Genomic DNA, 22,628 nt, shown 5'->3' on the forward strand with positions numbered 1-22,628 from the left:
TTCACTTCCCCTTTCCCTTTCACTCTCTTCTCTCTCTTTCTCTCTCTCTCTCTCTCTCTCTTTGTTCCCGATCATTCTCGTCTCTTTTCCTCTCTGTTCCCAACCCCACCACCATTGTTGGACCACCAAAAACACACAAAAAAATGGAAACAATGCCAAAAAGAAGAAAGATCAAAGATGTAAATCAACCAGAGTTTTATATTGTTAATTATCTTGGACATCCTAATTATGTAAGTTTCTATTTTATAATATTTTGATTTAGTAAATAAATAATAGTGGTGATAAAAATTATTTTATTGTTTTTAATAGAATTATAGCAATATATATTATTATAGCACTAAGTAGAGATTCATCAAATATACATGTATGATATGGTTACTGTTAGGTGTTAGACATAAAGAATGAAGTAGAATTAATTAGTTAGTGTTTATCCTTGTAAAGCTTGTACGAATAGTTAATAAATGTTGGGTTTTTTATTTGATTTGAGTTTATCATGATTATTATTGAATAATATGTTAATGAATGAGATCTATAGATAAATTTAAAAATTATTATTATTATTAATTAACTTAATTAATGTATATTATCATTACCGTCCATTATTATTATTATTATTATTATTATTATTATTATTATTATTATTATTACTATTATTATTACTGTTATTACCGTACCGTGGAGAATTGTAATTAATTATTATTGTTAATATTATTATTATTAACGACAATATTACTGTTATTACTATTATCATTGTCGGTACATTATGTTAATTATTATTATTATTATTATTATTATTATTATTATTATTTATAGTTATTAATGATTGAGTTTAACATAATTTAGTATAATTTAGACAAATAATTAGGCACATTTATTAGTATGTATGTTTACAATGTATGTATGCAGGTAGTTAGTTATACTAATGGACATATAAGGGAAATTATATTATTGTTAAGATAGTTATGTTACACTGATATTTATAAAGGAAATGTGATATTGTAGGGTTTACGGATGTTGATATATGATTACTTGAAGTCGCTCGATCGGTACAATGAAATTGTTGAGGGTTATTTACGGGAGACGGGTTTTTATTATGTTTTTCAAATTGGGGTAATTTAGTGTCAGTCAGTAATGATTAATGCTCTGATTGAAAGATGGCGGCTTGAAACACACACCTTTTATTTTCCGGTTGGTGAATGTGCGGTGACGTTGGAAGATGTGGCAATGATTCTAGGTCTGCCGACAAATGATTGTATGGATCGATATTGTTACTTTACTATTTTAATTAGGATGTATGGATGGATATTGTTACTTTGCTATTTTAATTAGGATGTATGGATCAATATTGTCATTCATGATGCGATGACTATGTAGGTTTGAAATGAATACATATAGCAATAAATTCTTTACGATATATCAAACTGCCAATGTCATACAGCATCGTAAATTAAGATGAAATGTAACAATAGTCACTTCTACTCTCCGGGTGCCCTCGCACTTGGACCACCTCGTTGACGACATCTACTCCGGCTGTGTCCCTCGGCACCGCATTGCTTGCATCTCCTATGACCACACAACATGCGAGTGTCCATCTCATTCAAGAAGCGGGTCATCTTAGGCCGACCTTTGGCTACTCGTCTGAGGAATGGATTGCCAACGAATCGAGGTCCATGATAAGCAGGCCACGTTGTAGGATTTTTCAGTGGTCTAAACCTAGCCCTGTATACTCTTTGAACTTGGTCCATCTTGTATACGTCATGAACGTATACTTGCCAATCCAATCGCTGATTTGCACAGCAAGCTAGAACATGTCGACACGGAATTCGGTCAACCTGGAATTCAGCACAGTCGCACCATTGTTGGCGTAGGTCAACTGCATACTCAACCCCACTAGGCATCTCACGTACTTCAAAGACCTCATGTTCTCTATCAAAATAGCTCACCTGTATGTTTCCCGATGCTCGCTGGTTTGCATGCAGTTTCGAGGTCACCATATCAGAAAATACATGCCCAGCATTAATTCGAGCCTCAGCCTCGGCTCTTTTCCTAGTGAACAACTCATTTAGTCTATGAAATGTAGCCTTAACAAGCGCAGTGACCGGGATATTGCGTGCACCCTTCAGGACGGAGTTGATGCACTCCACAAGATTGGTGGTCATATGTCCCCATCTGTATCCACCATCGAATGCCAAAGCATACTGCTCACGTGGGATGCAGTCAAGCCAGTTGGTGTAGGTCTCACCCTGTTCTTTTAATCGTTCATAGCGCATCTGGTACTCCTGTATCGTCCTCGAATATCCTACGATAAAAAAATCACCATTGAATCACATTCTATCGAGCCATATTGACTTAGTAAACAGTGGAGTAGACCTTGTATTTAAACTTACCGATATTGACGATGAGCTTCTGCAAGTATGGTGCCTTGAACTTCCTCAAGAAGTTCGACTCAATATGCCAGATACAGAACATATGGAAAGCTCTAGGAGGAGACTAAGCCTCATTACTCCGATCAATAGCTAACCTGATAGAATCGTGTCGATTAGAGATAAGTCTGACACCATCACGTGTCACCACATGTTGACGAAGGTTACTTAGAAAAAAGTACCATGCATCAGAAGTCTCCCCCTCCACTATGGCAAATGCAATAGGCACGATGTTGTTATTACCATCTTGTGAGATTGCAACCAACAAACAACCCTTGTATTTACCATACAAATGAGTCTCGTCCACCTGCACTATTGGCTTGCAATGTCTGAAGGCCCTAATACAAGGGTAATAACTCCAGAAGACTCTATGTAGTACACGGATATCAGGAACCAAGTCATTCCCCTGGTACGCAGGCATTGTTTCAAAGTGAACCACTGCTGACGGCTCCTTGTGACACATGGCCTCAAACCATATGGGCAAAGCTTCATACAATGCCTCCCAACCTCCAAAAATTGACTCAACCGCCTTCTGCTTTGCTAACCAAGCTTTTCGATAGCTGATGGTGTAGTTAAACTTCGACTGGAATTCTGCAATGACTGATTTCACCTTCAAAGATGGGTCAACCTCTACCAACGGCTTAATTGCTTCTGCAACAGTCTTGGAATCCAGTTTTGAATGGTCTTGAGAAATTGTCGACCTGGTACAAGTGTGACTACTATTATACCTCCTTATCTCCCAACAGTATTTCTTATGCATTTTGGTAACCCTGATCAGCCAATCACAACCTTTGCTATATTGTGTACATTTAGCATAGAATGTCGTCGGTTCCGACTCATAAACCCGATAGTCTACACCTCTACATATGGTATAGTCTTTCATTGCCTTGATTACTTCCTCCTTTGAACTGAATTCCATCCCCACTATAAATTCACCGTCAGCCATAACAGGAAGCTCTGCCACAATCACACCGCAAGATATATATTTTCATAAATAATCATTAAATATATATATCTTAACAATTAAAATCTTCCTATAATAGTCTTTACATTCGCTATTCTATCTACATACGCTATTCTACCTACATCAGAACTAGTAAATATAATTCACAATAAAGAACTATTAATTAATAAAGTAATCAAATGGTATGGTCACAAACGACATACCTTCATTCATATATTGTGGAAACTCCGGTGCATTCATCGCTTTCAAGTCCAACGACCGCGTGAAAGAAGGCTCCTGAAACGGAAGCGAATTTGCTAGTGCATTAGCAACCTCTGCCACATCTGCGTTCATGGTGTTGTCAGCTCCATCTTCGTCTTCACCTGGACCAACGATCTCATAGTTACTTTCAAAATCCTCCTCGCTATCACTATCATAATCTTCCAGCTCAATATTTCGATCCGCTTCAGATTGCTCGAACTCAATATACAACTCGATGCACGATATTCGGTGCCAATTCTCAATATACATTGAAAACATTTCCTGCATACTCGCTTCATCTGTCACATATTTGGTCTGAAAATGAACGAATCCACTAAACACAGGTAAAGGATACCTGTACAAAATACACGATATTCTTCTAGATCTTTCCGAATGTATCTTCTCACAAATCACACCTTTTAATTCATCCAATGACAACGTGAATGGAATAACATCTAATAGATTTTCACATACAAATTGAACTCCCTCATATGTTTGTAATAAAATTTGTCCATAACAATAAATTTTTAATACAACTCTATCATCCATAATACTATACTACTTTAAGCACTCTCAGTCTCAATAAAATCTAATCTACAGAAATAAAGAAGGATGAGAGAATAGGAAGAACATCACCTAAATGCAGAGACTCACGGACTGAAGAAGAAGAAGAAATGGGGGTTCTGGGTACAATCTTTGTTTATGTACCCATGACTCACTAAATCAGACGGTCCGACCGGATGCTCAACATTCACAATTTTCCATGCATTAAAAATCGCTGCCACCGATTTCATTACATATGATTTACCCGGCAACAAATCGGTGGGTCCGATTTAGGTGCCACAGGATTAAAATTTTTTTTTCACCCACAAATCCCTGCCACCGATTTGTGTCCCATTAGATTCAACTAGCAACAAATCGGTCCATCCGATTACATGTAATGCAAAGCCACCCACCAACAAATCGGACCGTCCGACTTGCCTCCTTTTCTCCCAACTTGAAATCGTACGGTCCGATTTCATCCCCCACTTAACTCCAGCTTTACGCCGTCACAGCCTTGTTAATCACTCACAATCTCCATAACGCTGTGTTACTCACAAACGAAAATCATATCGAAAAAAAAGAGCCTTATTATGTTTAAATAAGAAATACTTATTTTTATATAAAATATTTTTGGGCCATAGCCCCATTGCCCATGAAAAGTTTCGCACCTCTCTTGGTCCTGACACACAAAAATTAGAATATTTATCCTTAAATCAAAAGCACTTTATCATTAAAAAATTTAAACAAGCAAAATAAACAGCTGAAACAACAAAATATATATCCTTAAGTCCTATAGCTAATATCCATGTTAACAAAATATAAATTGTGCAATATCAATGTTTTTAGGTGGCCTAAGTTTTGGAAGTTCTGGAGTGGGCACAAATTTAAATAATCCATATATAATTCTTGAACTTGCATCGACTATTGTCTTACACAATCTCTAATCGTTGAATTTGTTGTAATAGTTGTTAACATATTCGATAAATTTGGTGAGTCATGAGATCTCAGTTGTTTGATTTGAAAGTCCCATAATAACATAAGTTTCGGTCCAGTGTAACATGTGAAACGACATTATTTTTAGTGGATAAAAAATAATAAATTAACCTCTGATCATTACTCATAAGAGGACAAATTGACTTACCATTACTTATAGAGAGACAAATTGATCCATAATGAATACTTATTTGTCAGCATGTCAGTTAACAGAGACTCAGCATCCATATTAACAACATTAAGGCTTTGTTTGGTTGGAAGGAAAGAAATAGAAAGGAAAGAAATAGAAAGGAAAGAAGAGAAAGGAAAGAAATTGAGTGGAATTTTATTTTCCTTAGATATGTTTGGATGAAAGGAAAATGAGGAGGAAGGAAATAGTATATAATGTTATGAAAAGACAATTTTATCCTTAGATATTTTAAAATATATTAAAAAGTAGAGGGTAATATTGGAATATTGATACAAAACACATTTTCCTTCCATTTTCCATCCATTATTGGAAGAAAAAATTTTTTAATGGGTCCCACCTATTTTTTTACACTATTCATTTTTTCCCTTTGACTTTTTCATTCAACCAAACAAAAAAAAATAGTTATTTTCCTTCCAATTTCTTTCCTTCCTATTTCCTTCCTCCCATTTTCCCCTCAAACAAACACACCCTAAATGCCACGTAGATCTCTTTCGTTAAATTTGATGAAGAGAGACAACAGATAAAAAAAAGATTAAGATATGTTTATTTTTTTAACAGGACCACTAAATTACATTTTACTCTTTCAATTAAAAAAATTGAGATCCATTCCCATTCTATTCGTTATCCGTTTAAAGAGTTTTTACATTGACCATGCATAGTCATCATGTCAGTTAAATCCAAAGAAATAGCCATGTATGTTCAATGCTGAATCAGGATCTTATCCTTGTACAATAGACTTCGGATAAGATACATCAAGCAAACAATGCACAATGCATTAAAGTTCAACAGTACATAAGGTAATAAAGAACGAAACTGAACCAGTAACATAAATTTTAGGGCTAAATGAACCTTGAATATAAAACTCATCACTTTGTGGGAAAAAGAAATTGAATGCAAAGGCATACTTAAAAAAGTGTGATCATATATTTATCCACTAATGAGTTCCAAGCAGTTGTGAGTATGTTAGGTTAGGTTGCTTTGGTCAGCGTTAAAACAAGAAAATGAGAAACCCTATTGGGTGTTGCATGCGGCCATTTGCCATTTTCCTTTGTCTCACGCTAAAGTCACATCCTTTGCTGCTATTGGCATCTCCACTCCCCACACGCCACACCTTATCTTCTCTCTCTCTCTCTCATCTCAAGTGGGTATAAATCCGTGTACTTGTGTATTTCATCATATATCTTCATTTCCATAATACATTATAATATTATTTTATATTCATTCTTCCATGTCCATCCCTCCACAATATTATATTATTTCAATCATATAAATCACGATCGAAACTAAATATTATATTATATTTAATTGATATTGCACCCTTTTTATTATTGTGATAAGTCCCTTAAACATGGTGATATGATTAATAATGGGGTGGCTTTCCCTTTTGAGATCAAAGGGGCAAAATTAACGCAAACATAATCTTCCCAAATCAGGAAACTCTCCCTTCCCTCCTCCTTCCTCTTCTCTCAGATTCAAATCCAAAAATGGAAGGCTCTGCCAACAATGAACGTCTTGATTTTGGGAAGATGGGCTATGGGTAATTTCATCAAACACCTTGCGTGCTTCTTCTTATTTCAACTAATCTAACTGCCTTCGGATTAAACTTGTTTTTATCATTGATATATATATAGGTGCAAGCATTATAGGAGGAGATGCAAGATTCGTGCACCTTGCTGCAATGAGATCTACCCCTGCCGCCATTGCCATAACGAGGCTGCGGTATTTTTCTTATCTTTTTTAGCTCAAAGCTCTTATCTTTTTGCAATTTTACTGATCCAGTTCTGTGTTATTTTCCCATTCATGTTCTTTAGAGCTTGTTGAGGAACCCCTATGATCGCCACGAACTCGTTCGCCAAGATGTTAAACAAGTAGGATGCATTCCTTTTCAAGGGTTTTGAGTAATATGCTTTGTTCAAGAGATCAATAGCAGATGATAAGACTCATGCACTCTTTTTTGTGGTTTCAGGTTGTTTGTGCAGTTTGTGACACTGAGCAGCCGGTAAGTATTTTTCAATTGAGATTCAATTTATAGAAGACTTCTGGTTTTGTTTCTAGTCTTCATTTGTATCTGTTTGTTTTGGCTTCTTTTGAAGGTTGCTCAAGTTTGCACAAACTGTGGAGTTAGAATGGGAGAGTATTTCTGTGACATCTGCAAATTCTTCGATGATGATGTAATTGTTCACTGATTTTTTTCTGGAGTATTTGGATCAGTTTTAGTTTCTTAACTATGATCTGTCTACAATTTCTACTTAGCTCCTTATTTCTTGGAGATGGACTAGACTGAATTTGATGCATAATTCCAGCTTGGGATCGTTAATATTCTTGCTTCCTCAATGATGCTGAATGTTTTTTTAATCAATTTGCAGATAGGGAAACAACAGTTTCATTGTGATGATTGCGGAATCTGTAGGTGCGGTTTCACTTCGCTGTGTTTGAGTAGATCTATCTCTTATGTCACCTCAATTTATGACATACTAGCTAATCTTTGATGATCTAATTTGGAAACAGGGTTGGTGGTCAAGAGAATTTTTTCCACTGCGAGAAGTGTGGTATGCATTCATCATTCAACCAACATTGTGGCTTTTTTATTGCTTTCTTTTTTTTCTTTTCCCCGTTGTTTGTTTTTCCTATGCTTTTCCATACTTTGTTCTTCTGTGAATAATTAGAAGGGTTTACTCCATTCAGATTTTGGTTTATCAGTATCATAGAATAGTTTTCAAATTTAGTCCTTGATCAATGGCTTTGTTCTTTATTTTTTATTAGTTTGTTGTAAAACAAAGCTAGAGTTCATTTTTCATATGGTGAATCACTTGTCTTTTTTTGTTCTCTTCCATTCATGAGGGCTGGGTATAAACAGAGCACCTCTGTTAGAATGGACCTGCATTCTTCTATGATGGATATTTAGTTACTTAACGCAACTATTTTTTCTTTCTTTCTTTGAAAAATAAGTTACTCTAAACACTTTAGTAAGGCTATATATGGTGATCAACATTTTATAATATTGCAGGGTCATGCTATTCAGTTACACTGCGTGACAATCATTTGTGTGTGGAGAACTCCATGAGGCACCACTGCCCCATTTGTTACGAGGTGCATGGTTTATTCCTTGTCTTGCTTTTTTTAATCAAACGTGAAATTTCTTTTTATGTTGAAAGCTTGAGAATAATCTGATGTTTACTTTGTTATGTTTATATAGTTCCTTTTTGATTCAATGAAAGACATCAGTGTCATGAAATGTGGTCACACCATGCACCATGAATGCTTTGAAGAGATGCTAAATCGCGACACGTGAGCATGTTAATGGTTTAACAATTGTTTGGCCTATAACTATGACCTCTCCTTCTCCAAGTAACTTCATTTGGTACTTTATATATGGCTCAGGTACTGCTGTCCCATATGCTCCAAGTCAGTGATGGACATGACCAGGACATGGAAGAGAATTGATGAAGAGGTGCTTGATTAAAATAAAGCACATAGATGTGTTATTTTACTTGATTTATATTTCTTTATATAAACACAATTTTTCAATCAAGATGCAAGAATGTTATTGCCTGCAGAATGTTCTGCTTCAAGTATGATTTCTTGTTGATCTGTTTATTCTCATCTTATATTAGATTGAAGCAACTGTCATGCCCGAAGATTATCGGCATAGGAAGGTAAACTTCCATTCTCTGACATATTTTATTTTGAGGTCCCCAGATGCCCTTAATTTCATGTTTGGATAACTAAGTAAGAAGCAAGCATTCATTGCAGGTTTGGATATTATGCAATGACTGCAATGACACAACAGAAGTGTTCTTCCACATTCTGGGGCAAAAATGTGGTCACTGCCAATCGTATAATACGCGTGCAATCGCTCCTCCGGTTCTTCCTCAATGACCAGAATCTTGTGGTCCAAGAAAGCAGGGAAGTTTGGCATTTTAGGTGGTTATTATTGTTGTACTGTTGTGTTCTAGATAGTTATGTTAGGTTATTCTTCCTACTCCAGTCCAACATATGGAAGGAGATGGGGTTTGGTGTCTGCATCATTGGGCAGATATAAACATTTGTATACTGTAATACTAGGCTTGCTTTCCCGTCATGAACAGCTCATGATTATGATGTATTATTGTATTGATATTATTGGATCATTGCCACTGAATTTCATTTAAATCTACACAACTAAGTGATTCTTTCCTCTCATAATCATCCATTTTCATTTTTAAGTTATCATGGGAATTTCTAAACAAGGGTCAATTGTGATGATTTCGTTAACTTGCTTTATTGATCTAAATAACTTGGTTGATGTTGTTAGGAATTCTATATCCATATATGGTAGAAGTTCAAAAGATAAAGTTAGAAGTTCAAATGTCTCAATAAGCATAATTTCGTGTGCAAAATTAATTCTGACTGCATAATGGAATGGAGATTGGAGAAACCTCCTAAAATATGAGGCCTTTATTATATGTTATTTTTAAATTATATTTAACAGAAATTTTATTAAAAAAATAACATAATGAAGTGTTTGATTGGATGCCATTAAGTTGATAAAAAAGATTTTTTTTAGCGTGTTTGATAAATTTTTAGTAGTAAAAAGTAAAAGTACTAGAAAAATAAAAAATATTTTTGAGAAACTATAATTTATTTCTTTTGAAAAATTTTTTTTCTTAAAAAAAAGATATTTTTCACATAATAAATAAATAAAAAAGTACTTTAATATTATTACATCTAAACGTAATCGATAAATAAAAATATTTTTTTGCATAAAATATCCAAACATAAAATTACTTTTATTTGTTTGTAAAATCTTTTTAAAAAAATTGATTTTTTTTCAAAAAACTTACTCAAATAAGTTCGAAGATAAAGAAAAATTTGAAAAAAAAATAAAAATAAAAATAGCATTATCACTTTGAGGGAGATGTAAGTCCACGATAAGAAACGTGTACTATGGTTCACCATAGTGTTCCTCCGTGTGTGTCCCGTAAACCCTGAAGCTGAAATGTGGTTCAAAGCTTTGTTCTTTCCTAAACTCACCGAGTTGGCTCCCCCCTTCAGATTCAAGAACCATGCAAGTTGCCTCCAGTGCTCGCCGTGCCTTTCGGCTTCTCCGCCAATCTCCGATGTTCCTCAACTCCAACAACCATTTCCTTCCCTCTCATCACTCCACCAACCCATCACAACACACCCCTTTTCTCTCAGGTAAATGTTTATATGAAAAACCGCTTCTTTAATCCATAATTTCAGGAAAAAAAAATGATTTGCATAAGGGGTTTAATTCAAGTGTATAAAAAGCTTTTCTTTTTTCCCCCCTCCCTGTATTAAAACACACAAAGTTTAGAACTTTAATGGTTTTTTTTTTTCGTAATGGGGTTTTGCCAATGATTTAGTGATATGAGCTTGTTGAATTAGACAGGGATCACACAACGTGATTATTGGCATGTGTCAATGGAACCAATGTATTTCATGATGCCAAAGGCTTTTTATAGTTCTGGAGTGGAAACTATTGAAGAGACTCCCACAGGTTCTTCATTGTTTTATCCCAGTCTTAGAATTTTATTATATGGTTTCTTTTTGGATTTCATTTCAAGTTACAACTCTTTTTTTGTCTTTGGTTTGGGTTTTTGAATGCAGTGGCTGTAAAGGAGCTCTATGATAAGATGCTTGAGTCTGTAAAAGTTAAACGATCAATGCCACCTAATGCTTGGTTATGGTCAATGATTGAAAATTGTAAACACCAACAAGATATAAGACTCCTATTCGACATTTTGGAGAACCTCCACGTATTTGTTAGTGTTTACTCTTGTCCACTTTAACCCCTTTCTGTTGCAAATTCGATTATTCAATATTGTTATAGTATTGATTTTCAATCTGTTTGGCAAGCAGAGGCTATCAAATCTTCGAATTCATGATGACTTTAATAGCAATCTCTGTCAAGAAGTTACTAAAGCATGTATTAAAGCAGGAGCCCTTGAATTTGGTACGGATGCGTGATATGTGCCTAAATTTTGTATGTTATACTCCATCTTCTTTTCAATTGGAGCTTATGACATGAAAATATTGAGGTTATTCGAAATGTATATGCAGCAAAGAGGACTTTATGGAAGCATAATGTCTATGGACTGAGCCCAACTGTTGCTGCTGCTAATCATTTACTGGTAATGTTAGCATATCAATGTTCTAAACTTTTTTATCCTGTTTCTAATTTCTACTTTGGTAATTTAGTGTCATTTATTTACTACAGACGCATGCTAAGAATCACAATGATACTAAATTGCTGGTGGAAGTAATGAAACTTCTGAAGAAGAATGATTTACCATTGCAACCAGGCACAGCAGATATTGTTTTCAGGTTAAGGCGGCTTCTTATGCTGCTTCCATTCTTTTCTATGTATGTCTCTGACCTGTACCTTGGTTGATCACTTGCAGCATTTGTTACAATACTGATAAGTGGGATTTGATTAATAAGTACGGAAAATGGTTTGTCAAGGCTGGTGGCGTAAAACTACGGCAAACCTCATTTGACAAATGGATGAAGTTTGCTGCCAAAAGAGGTGCAAATAAATAGTACTTTAATTGACCCAAGGAACCATTACTAAAGAAAGAAATAATTTTGGTCTAATGTTTAACATAAAAAGGAAATAATCATTTATTGTGACTTTTTGAATTATAAATAAGAAAGAAATTCCTGGTCTCAACTATATTTGTTATAATTTGAGCCTGTTTCCGCATAGTTGACTTAACTGCATGTATAGTTTTCACCAAAAGAAATTGCACATATAGTTATACCTAATGATTTCAAGGTCGTGCTATGTATTTTATTTGAACTTGCTTATATCATATCTAACGTTGCTAAATCGTTCATTTATGTATTTTCATTTTCTATTTGTAGGCGAGACAGAGCCATTGTGGGAAATGAATAAGTTGAGACTTGAGACAAAGAAGATACCTACTTTGACAGCTGGGATTTCTTGTGTTAAGGTGGCAAACCCATGGACACCGTTGTCTAATTTGATAACTTATTGTTATAATGCAGTTAACAAGTGTATATGCTAGTATCACCATGATATCCAAGTTTTGATTAGAAGATATTTTATTGCAAACAATTTCCTTGCTTTCCTGGCATGTGTAGTCTGTGTTCTATAAAATGAGAATAGCTGCATGCATCACTTCTTCATGACAAGGCTTATCTAGTTAGACATCTGTCTCACATGAGTTGCATTTAACTAAACAAAAATGCTGATGCTTGTTTCAAGTAGCTGGATTGGACCATAGCTGAGATCCCTTCAGAAATTAAGCTAACCTTGTCTCATGAATTTTCAGGGTTTTTTGTTAGAGCGTAATCCCAGCGATGCAGCTTGCATCATTCACGAACTAAATGAGGTACAAACTGTGTTGTTTCATACCCATTTTTTTGTTAACTAGGGAAAGCAAAACAAAGAAAGGCAGCAATATGAAATGAAACACTTCATCAGCCTAAACATTTAAAATAAGAAACAGTTTAGACAAGAGCAAATGTTAAGTTTTAGCAAAGGTAGCATATTCTTTTAAAGGAAGCTTGCATTTTTGGATTGATCATTTTTTAAATGATATTCTTGCTTATATATGTTGTGTCTGCTTTGGTAATGTTAAATTTGTTATAACAGCCGCTACCAAACTGAGTGAAAGCCGTATTTGCCTTGGATAGTCTTATATACTCCTCCTTTTTTTGACACCTGTGTTGCTAGAATTTGGATGATGCAAAAAAGAAAGGCATTAAGGATGAACTTCAGAAGCTTATCTCCGAGTGGCCCAAGGAAGTTATTAAGTACAGGAAAGGAGAGGATCAAAAGGTAAACCATCTCAGTGCTAAGAAATTTGCTTTTCATATTTCTGAGTTTTTGCCCTCTAAGACTAATGTGCTATATTCTCTCTTTTTTATCTGATCTACTCGCAGACACTAGCATCGTCTTTAAAATCCGATATCCTTGCCATGATTACTCAACTGAACATGGGACTTGAGGCAAGTCTAAATTTGGAAGACCTTAAGGGATAAATGCTTGTTCAAGGATGAGCTTCATACCATGATGATTTTTCTGGGTCTTCTGTTAGGTCCTGAGTTCAAAGTAGGAAACGTTGATTACTTACATTGGAAATCATTCTTTTTTTTCTTCCAATCATACCTTTTTCTTTCTAATATTTCTGCTTAATGGTGTCTATTAGTGGCATTTAGTTTCCAAAATATGAAATGTTGTTTTAGTGGATTATGCTGCAACAAAAAGATAGTGGTGTGCCTATAACGTGCACTCAAACACTTTCTTGCGATTCAAGCTAAACGATCCGGAAGGAGTATCATAGAATATTTAGTTTAGTTTATAAACCTCCAAATTATAGTTTGGATTTAAGAGAAAAGTAAAGGCACCGGACATAACCATAACAAGCACTCCACCTCATTATGACCTCCACTCATACTGTTGAATAAAAAATGTAATGTGTTCATAAAAAAATAGTCCAACATGTATTTGTGTATAAATAAAACAAGTGTATTAGAATCTTTAAATAAAACAAGCCCCATCAATATGTCATTAATTTGCATGTGAGTATTACTATCATATTCATGAATACATGGCCAAAATTGTTATCGTTTACTGTGTGTAAAGAGCCGCATGGTACTAAATGAAAGCACCATGTAATGTAAATGTAAGTGTAGAGTGTATGTAAGAAAGAAGAAGTGAAAAAGCAGGGAGCTTTGAATCTACAAAGTCATGATCTCTCTCTTAATCATCTCAACAGCCCCTTCTCCTTCTCCTTCCCCATCAGCAACAATTTGCAATAGAGCAGTGACTGCAAATGTCAAAATCCCTTCATTAACCGCCACATTTGCAGCCAAAATCTCAGCCTTGTGGTTGCTGAACACCTCCAAAATCATGGTAATCAAACCTCGGCGAGCCACGGTCTGAATGCCGAAAAACGCGACGTTGGCGGAGACAGTGACAGTGACAGAGCAATTATCAGCATCGGCCATGCATGGAAGCATGAAGGTGGTACCACTGGCATGGTTTTGAATTAGTAGTTCCTTGATCTGCTCCAAGTTGTTCTTCTTCCTCTCAAGCTCCTTTATGTACCTAATCGTTTCCGTTATAACGACTTCCTTTGTAGCCTATTGTTAATTTCAGATAGACACCAGTTAGAACCAAACTTGTATGAATGTGATGAATAGAGTATATATAGCAATAATGGGCGATGAACCTTGGAAAGGGGGCGTGGGATGGTGGCCTGAAGCTGAGTGAAGAGGCGATTCATCTTCAGCCTTCTGCTACGCTCCGCCGGCATTGAAGAACCACCACACTCGCTATCACCTTTCATTTCGGGCTTTTGTACTTTAGGGTTCTTGTCATTCCACACATTCTTGCACAATCATGGCACGCTACCCCCATTGGAAAATGCCAAGGTTATATGAAATTCAAATTCATTTTTTTTTCATTAATTTAGGGGTCCTAGTCTCCTAGATATATTTATCGTACATCTTATAAGGAATAAAAGTATAATAACGGAATGAAGATTTTTTTATTTTGGACAAAAATTCTCTTTGATAGATAATTAAACCCCTAAAAGAAATAGGTTATTTTACTTTAAAATTAATTATATACTTTTTTTTATTTTCTTCTCGTACAAACTTCGTCTAAGAATTGTTCATATTTAGTACATCAAAATTATTATATGTACGTTAAAATTAGTCAGTAAAATCAATTACTAATATATTTATGTATAAATACATATGTTATTTAATTTATTTTCAAAGTCTAGAAGATCAGTATTTTTATTAAAATCTGATCAGCACTTAACCATAAAAAAAAGTGAGTAATTCTACACCATTGGATGAAATCTCACACTAATGACTATAAATCATAAAATTTGCTAGTCCTCTACCACTTCTCTTTTATACTAATAAATGATTTTAGTGGCTGATTTTAATGTACACGTAGCATCATTGTTAATACATACAGTGACACAATAGATTAGAATCCAAAAATAAGGGACACAATATCTCGAAAAATAAAAAATAAAAAAATGCAAGTTTGGTTTTTCTTTTCCAAAACACGCAATATTATTATATCAAACCAATATTATTAATACAATAAATAATGTGGTACGTATAAATTAACCCTCATGCATTTTATTTAATATTATGGATGGCTAATTGCATGAGGTACAAGTAAGAAATAGAATATCTGCATCTGTCTTCTCCCAACTAATTGTTGTCATACCAGAATTGCTTTTGAAGATAATCGACTGTATTTTTGTCAACCTGAAAAGCTTTGGTTAAAACTTGATCAGAAATAGGTGGAGTTGATCCAAAAACAGCATTAGCAATAGTGATAACCCCTGCATTTTGACTGCTTAGAGCAGCAATAGCAACAGCATTTTCATAACCAACATTCAATTGGAAGTGAACAAGTCCCTTTGGAAACACAAACACATCACCCTTGTTTAGCACTTTCGTGAAAAGACGGTTCTGTCCATTGTTTTGATTTGAAGTCACAAATCCAACGTAGAGAGTGCCTTCAATAACAATAAGGATCTCTGTGCCTCTTGGGTGAATGTGAGGAGGGTTTAAACCTTTTGCTGCAAAGTCTATACGAGCTAACGATATGCCTAATGTGTTCAGTCCGAATAGTTCGTTAACGCTAACTTGAGTAACTTTTGAACCAAGTTTGTTGCTGGTGTTTCCCGCATCAACATGTTTGAAGAAATCTTCAGCTACCACAAGTTTTGGATCTTTGCAAAATTTTCCATTCACAAAAACTGCAATTCAAACCACAAGACAATTTAAAAAGAAAATTCAAGTAAGAAAATATATGGAGTAAGACCAAGTAATCCTTTACCGTTCGAAAATTCTTAACCAGTCCCAATAATCTAAGTAATTAGTCTAAGCAGTCTTTGTAGAGACTGCTTAGACCAATTATTTGGATAATTGGAGATTGATTAGGAATTTTTAAATTGTAAAAAAATGTTTGTTTTTCAATTAGAAAAAGTCTAGAAGCCAGCAACTTTATTAAATTTTGGCTAGCATGTAATCAGCAAAAGAAAAATAAGTAATCGCACACCATTAGATGAATCTCACACTATTAAAAACATCATTGAAGGCTATTTAATGACTACAAATTACAAAAATTACTGTCCCTAGCACTCCTCTTTCGATTATGCATTTATTACGTACCAGCAGATTCGGAATCATTAACTGCCACACAAAAGTCTTGAAGAGGGCTGGGATCGTAGGCAGAAGCAAAAGATGGTGCCAAAGCCAAAACCGCAACAATGAAGTATGCAATTCTTGTCATATTGTCTCCCGTAATTAAAATTAAGTCTTCTCTTTTAATTGTTGTATGTGAGTGTTGCAATTGATTACATGGGATGTATTGTATTTATAGGGAGGATCCATTGACATGGTTTTGCCCTTTAGTTAATTAATTAAACTTTTCAGGGATTAGTTCTCTAATTAATGTATGAACCATTCATTCTTCAACAACTATTTGCATGCTTGTTCAAATGATGAATTAGTAATGTATTACCTCGTCTAATCACAGCGTTATGTTTTTGAAGTTGCGTATGGGCAAGTCGATGATTTTTTTTCATCTTAGAATATGTCTAAACCTGAAATAGTCTCTTAACTCTTATAAATTAAATCCATAATAGTGTTGAATTTTGTGCCTAATCATTAGACTAATATTGCAATGTTTGACATACTGTTCTTTTTTTTTTCTCATATAGACATAGCACTGCATTTTTTGGGTCATAAATACCACTATTTTTATTTATTTATTTTTTGGGTAACATGAAACAGTACTTGTTTCGGTCTTGATCGATTTTGTTGAAATGAATTCCCATTCAATCTCGTTTATTAGATATAAGTTCAGTTTAATAATTTGATACTCTTTGTTTCAATTCTTTGTTTGACAACTTATTACATCTGATGAAGTTTCTTTTTGGGTCTTTGTGATAGAGATATAGAGTGCATTTTTTATTAAATTAAAAAAAAGTAGTTGACATGATGAAGTGTAAATTTTCATCATCTATGAATGTTTACTAAAAAATTAAAAAGTTGCAAAACCTTAACTATTTCATTTTTCATCTCATAATTTTAGAACTTTTTCGTACTAAAACCAGAAATTAAAAATCTTCGAAACTTAATTCAAAGAGGATGAGACTTTTCTGTTCATTTTCACTATCCATATTATAGTTTAACTCTATTTGTTATTACTAATATTCCTTTGATAATTTAGGAAGATAGAATATAATTATTTTTTTTAGAAATTGCACAAATTTAGTGTTAACTTTTATGTTTTAATTTAAAGAAAGTAAGAACTAAGATGATTTTTTTTATAATACCAGTCATTAGAAAATAGAGATATTAATGAAGCTCTTACTGCTTATTAGTCAATGAATAATACTATATATTTAAGTATTTTTGTTAATCAAATTGGTTTAATATCAATAAAAATTAGTTACTCCAAATCTTATTGTTTAATTTAGTACAGAAAAAAAATTGGGATGTGTAGCATTATTCGTATTCACTTTTGATGTATGAAACCATTCTTCCCTGATTTTGGTTCGTCTATTTGTGAAGCCGCCATCAAGTATGGTAAGAACCAACAAGATAAATTGGAATGTAGCTTGATAAGGACATCAAGAGGGTGGACGTGCCGGAGTGGTTATCGGGCATGACTAGAAATCATGTGGGTTCTGCCCGCGCAGGTTCGAATCCTGCCGTTCACGTTTTTTTCAAATTAGCACATCTCCTCTCATTCCTCTTCCCTCCAACACATTCTCTTACAACACAGGGATGTTGTCTCTTATAATGCCATGGTTCATGGGTTGGTTACAAGTGGTGAGATTTCGCGCGCGCGGGAACTGTTCGAAGAAATGCCGGAAAGAGATTCTGTGTCTTGGGGCACCATGATTGCCGGTTATAGCAACGCGAAGCTGTGTTATGAAGCCAATAATATAGCTCTGGTAAATGTTCTCTCAGCTTGTGCTCAAACGGGAGAGTTGGAACAGGGTAGGATAGTGCATGATTACATTACAAGGAATGGGATTCGGATGCAAAGTGTGGCTGTCTTGAGAACGCATGCAATGATAAAGATGTGTTCACGTGGAATGCCATGCTTATTGGGATTGCAGTTCATGGTAAAGGTTCAACTTTGCTGGATTATTTCTCTAGGATGATTGCTGCAGGAGTTAAGCCTGATGGGATCACCTTCCTGGGTGTTTTGGTGGGGTGCAGCCATGCAGGTCTGGTTGATGAAGCAAGAAAGCTTTTCAATGACATGGAAAGTGTGTATGGGGTTGGTAGAGAGCACAAGCATTATGGGTGCATGGCTGATATGTTGGGGAGAGCAGGGTTGCTTCAAGAGAGGCTGTTGAGATGATAAAATTACCCTTTACCTATTGGGGGGTCATAAAATATTAATAACAAAAAAAAACTAAAACAATAAAAAACACTTAAGCTACACTAATATCTTTATGTTTTATGTTATGTTTTTAGTATTTTATTTTATTATATTCTCAAAACCAAATAAATATATTTATCAGTAATGTTTATAGATATATTTTTTAATTAATATCCCATGTAGATATTGATTTATAGTGCAAGCAGCAGTCAAATTGTCACAACTCAGAAGCATGTGACATTGATTAACACAATAAATAGTATGCAACAACTTTTGAACTACAATGAAGGTTCCCAAGTTGGCACGCTAGAGTGACATTTATCAACCAACTAAGCTGAAGAAATTAAAGGAAGCATAACCAAGAAGAGGAATGCTACTGATCCAAGCAATGATAAACCAATGGAAGCAACCATTTGGTGACAAAATTTGCCGAACACATTGCACACTTTCTTCCATTGAACGTGAGAGTTTCCATGGTACCCAAGTACGCCCACAGCCGAAGCGGCGCCGATGCCGGAGAACAGCAAAGCCACCATCAACGCGTCAAGGACAAAGATTAGTATCCGCAAGTGCTTGCTCTTGCCATCTCTATTTGCGGCGGTTAGGAGTAGTGACACGGCTGCGTATCCACATGATGTTGCGTTTGTCACAAGAAAGTACCTATTTGTAATAATATTCCATCAGACTTGACACTTAATTAATCATAACAATTAAAAACTTAGTTAATTTCATATTAAAAATAAAAGTGAGTAAACTTTGATGTTAATGAATTTTTTGCTTAAAAATATCGTGTAAATAACTCAATCAATCATTTTTTATTTGTGGATTGGATATATAAATATATTATTTAATTTCTTTTAATATATATTTTATATTATAATATGTATTTTACACGAATGATTAAAATAATGACTGATATTTAATAAACACATAGTATAATTGATCTGGATTATAAAAATCAATTCAACTTTTAAAATGTAGGTCTAATTACTATCTAATCTCAATTATCATCACTAAATCAGTTTTAGTAACTTTGGATATTGTATTTGAATGAATGTTACTTATTTTTTTTTACTGAAAATAGGAAAATTTGAATCTGTGACCTTTTAGATGAGTATAAAAAGATTATGCCAATTGAATTATAATTCATTGGTGAATGAATGTTATTTTTAGTTTTTAAATAATAATAAAAATAATAAATTTAATAAATCTAATAATAATTCAGTTATATTATGTATATATTGAAATTAATTATTAATATAAAATTTTGTTTCTAAATTAAACATGTCGGCGACGGTGCCATGAACTTGGAAGAGCCATTAATGCATGTCTACAGATAAGTAGGACTAGTTTGAAACTATACACAAGTTATTTCAACGTTGAAATTAGACATCTATATAGATCTATAGTTTATAGAGATATTGATATAAAATTGTTTATGAGATATATTAATCAGCGAAAGAAATAAAAGTTACATTTTTTCTCTTTTTTCCACACATCGATATTATTTGAATTTCAGGTGTGAACGTTGAAGAGGATGTATATTAGGACAAATTAAAGAGTAAAGTTATGAGAGGAATCCTAAGATTATAATAAAAGTATCAAATATCTAAAGAAAAAAAAAATCAAAATTAAGGTAGCATCTGTTTTTAAAAATTAAAATTGAGATTAAGAGATTAAAATTTAATATTGTGTTTAATATTTAGAGAATACAATTAAAATTTTAGTCTGGAGACACAAAATTTTAGTCCTTTCAATATTTCTAGAAAATTAACATACAGGAAATTAGATTTTTTTAAAATAGAAACTAAAATTTTCATAATATTTCTTATCAAAAATATTTTTATTTAATTTTTCAAATTTTAAATCTATGTATCAATTTCTATATTTATCTAAAACTTAATATAATATTGAGACATAATTCAATTTAGTATATTTTATATTAATCACAATATAAAAATTTAATTATCTCTTAATTATCTCTGTCTCTCTCGTTTAATTTCAGTCTCTCATCTCAATCTCCATTCTCTCTTCTAAATACAATCTAAATGTACACAAAGAATACTATAAAAAAAGTATAAGTAAATAATGAAAATACTAAACAATGAAAATAATGGATATATAGAATATTTAATTCATTAGGTGTGCAAATGATTATCCTAATATTAAGATTTAGATAAATAATTTAGAGATATAGTGTATTTTTACTTTATTAGACTAATTTTAGAACCTATTATTAACATTGTTCACAAAAATCATTATATACTTAACAAAATTCTATTTAAAATACACTAATTTAATATATAAAAATTACATATACTTCTTCAAAATATAAAAAATGTATTACAAATAAGTCTGCATGAGAATACCATGAAAAACTCTTTGTATGAAGGTAATGTGCATCAAAGCATAAAGTTTGATATACACCATCAGCAATAAAATCTTATCCCACTAAATAAAGTCAACTACATGAATCAAAAGCATAAATTTTGATATGATAATAATAATTTAGATTCTTTTAAATTACTTGTTAGACATTGGCAATTTAGCTAGGCAACAAAACCAAAGTTGATGAAAGGCATAAAGTAAAAAGAAAAAGACTAAAGAAACATGTTTATAATGCATATGAATATATGAGAAGAGAGGAAGAGATCGAGGGTCTTACAGAACAGCAGAGAGGTAATGCCACTTTGCAGAAACAGGAAGATTAACCGGTGGTAGAGAATCAAAAACCTTCAGAGGAACAACCTTGGTTTGTTTATTGGTCACAACAACAATTGAAGCTGCTAGAGTCAGTATCAATGCCAATACCCTCAAAACCAATCCACTCTTATTATTACTACCTGATCTTGCTGCCACCTCTGTTTTTCCATGGTGATGTCCCTCCATTACTTCTTAGCTTTTATTAATTATAATTCTCTGTATATATGAGGTTTAATAGTGTACAGAGAGTAGTATATTTATACACAGAACCAAGCTAAGTGACAGATCAGAATAATGAAGGAAAATGGCAAAATAAGAACTACTTTTTGAAATTATTATTAATGGTTATGAATTTGGATTTGGATGATGAGTGAGTGAGTGTGTAGTATACCTAATTAAAATATTCAAATAAGGACATTAATATTATTGCAACATCTAATTAATTGCAAGTAGTACTGTTTCTACTGCTCAACTACTTTTTTTTTTATTTTCAATTTTTCATTTTTGTTTTTGGGTCAATTAATAATGACAACTACTTTCATTTAATTAGCTACATGCTGTTGTGTCATACGTAGTGTCTCTCCGGGCCTTTCATTATCAACGTGGGGCTTCTTGTGATATTCTGTGCGTTTCCAGGGACTATTGTGAAAAAAAAAATAAGAGTTAACATAGGGCCACTGTTGGATTCTCAGTGTTTAAGAGTTCTAAAAAAAATTGAGATTCTATGTAAATTAAAAAGATAAATTAAACACTTAAAATATAAAATTGTAACAAATTTAAGTTATAAAATCAATTAAATTATTTAAAATGATAATATCAAAATATTTTTAAAATTAAATCGAGATTTTATTCTTGAAATATCAACTGGTGCCAGCTTCTTCTAGATCTTGCTTAGCTTGTTGAGATGGAGTACGTAGCCACCAATATATCTCCCATTTTACTCTTAAAAGAATTTTTTAATTAATTACTTGCTTTATAGTAGGGTTGAATATTATTATAATTAAATGTGAACTACTACAGCCAACATTCCTTTTTTTTTTTTTCTAACTTCGAGTAAACGTTCAAAATAATATTCGAAAATTTACTAAGATAAATAAATCATTAAAAAATGTAAAAATATGATAAAAAAATTAAATATTAAATATATATTTTTAAAAATAATTTTAA

The 22,628-nt window shown here is 33.3% G+C and overlaps 6 protein-coding genes and 1 non-coding gene across 8 annotated transcripts; 3 read left to right on the plus strand and 4 right to left on the minus strand.

Moving 5' to 3' along the window:
- Positions 1-2,490: 2,490 nt before the first annotated feature.
- LOC107464741 (uncharacterized) lies at positions 2,491-3,915 on the minus strand. Its single transcript, XM_016083699.1, has 2 exons — positions 3,591-3,915; positions 2,491-3,380 (listed from the first exon to the last, which is right to left on the minus strand). The coding sequence occupies exons 1-2, from the start codon at positions 3,913-3,915 to the stop codon at positions 2,491-2,493; spliced, it is 1,215 nt and encodes a 404-aa protein (XP_015939185.1).
- A 2,672-nt stretch (positions 3,916-6,587) lies between these two features.
- LOC107464581 (E3 ubiquitin-protein ligase MIEL1) lies at positions 6,588-9,505 on the plus strand. The gene is made up of 12 exons (XM_016083504.3): positions 6,588-6,890; positions 6,985-7,072; positions 7,165-7,221; positions 7,320-7,352; positions 7,447-7,524; positions 7,720-7,763; positions 7,862-7,902; positions 8,361-8,443; positions 8,550-8,641; positions 8,735-8,804; positions 8,968-9,009; positions 9,107-9,505. Exons 1-12 carry the CDS (start codon positions 6,838-6,840, stop codon positions 9,230-9,232), a joined length of 807 nt encoding a protein of 268 aa, XP_015938990.1. The 5' UTR covers positions 6,588-6,837; the 3' UTR covers positions 9,233-9,505.
- Positions 9,506-10,305: 800 nt separating this feature from the next.
- LOC107464596 (uncharacterized) lies at positions 10,306-13,566 on the plus strand. 2 transcript variants are annotated; one of them, XM_016083516.3, is made up of 11 exons: positions 10,306-10,531; positions 10,746-10,853; positions 10,964-11,118; positions 11,216-11,309; positions 11,417-11,487; positions 11,574-11,680; positions 11,758-11,882; positions 12,221-12,309; positions 12,652-12,711; positions 13,056-13,160; positions 13,265-13,566. In XM_016083516.3, exons 1-11 carry the CDS (start codon positions 10,399-10,401, stop codon positions 13,361-13,363), a joined length of 1,146 nt encoding a protein of 381 aa, XP_015939002.1. In that variant the 5' UTR covers positions 10,306-10,398; the 3' UTR covers positions 13,364-13,566. The 2 variants fall into 2 exon arrangements, with proteins under 2 accessions (XP_015939002.1, XP_020981923.1); XM_021126264.2 differs by having other exon boundaries at positions 10,389-10,531; positions 10,742-10,853.
- Positions 13,567-13,790: 224 nt separating this feature from the next.
- Positions 13,791-14,644, minus strand: LOC107464603 (uncharacterized). The gene is made up of 2 exons (XM_016083524.3): positions 14,557-14,644; positions 13,791-14,467 (listed from the first exon to the last, which is right to left on the minus strand). Exons 1-2 carry the CDS (start codon positions 14,638-14,640, stop codon positions 14,063-14,065), a joined length of 489 nt encoding a protein of 162 aa, XP_015939010.2. The 5' UTR covers positions 14,641-14,644; the 3' UTR covers positions 13,791-14,062.
- An 801-nt stretch (positions 14,645-15,445) lies between these two features.
- On the minus strand, positions 15,446-16,689 carry LOC107464613 (putative germin-like protein 2-1). Its single transcript, XM_016083534.2, has 2 exons — positions 16,529-16,689; positions 15,446-16,113 (listed from the first exon to the last, which is right to left on the minus strand). Exons 1-2 carry the CDS (start codon positions 16,647-16,649, stop codon positions 15,560-15,562), a joined length of 675 nt encoding a protein of 224 aa, XP_015939020.1. The 5' UTR covers positions 16,650-16,689; the 3' UTR covers positions 15,446-15,559.
- Positions 16,690-18,002: 1,313 nt separating this feature from the next.
- On the plus strand, positions 18,003-18,084 carry TRNAS-AGA (transfer RNA serine (anticodon AGA)). Its single transcript has one exon. It is a non-coding gene; the product is annotated as a tRNA-Ser (tRNA).
- An 831-nt stretch (positions 18,085-18,915) lies between these two features.
- LOC107464619 (CASP-like protein 1E2) lies at positions 18,916-21,811 on the minus strand. Its single transcript, XM_016083548.3, has 2 exons — positions 21,424-21,811; positions 18,916-19,418 (listed from the first exon to the last, which is right to left on the minus strand). The coding sequence occupies exons 1-2, from the start codon at positions 21,645-21,647 to the stop codon at positions 19,088-19,090; spliced, it is 555 nt and encodes a 184-aa protein (XP_015939034.1). The 5' UTR covers positions 21,648-21,811; the 3' UTR covers positions 18,916-19,087.
- Between the last annotated feature and the right edge of the window lie 817 nt (positions 21,812-22,628).

Source organism: Arachis duranensis, chromosome 1 (assembly GCF_000817695.3).
Source record: "Arachis duranensis cultivar V14167 chromosome 1, aradu.V14167.gnm2.J7QH, whole genome shotgun sequence".
NCBI classification, from domain to species: Eukaryota; Viridiplantae; Streptophyta; class Magnoliopsida; order Fabales; family Fabaceae; genus Arachis; species Arachis duranensis.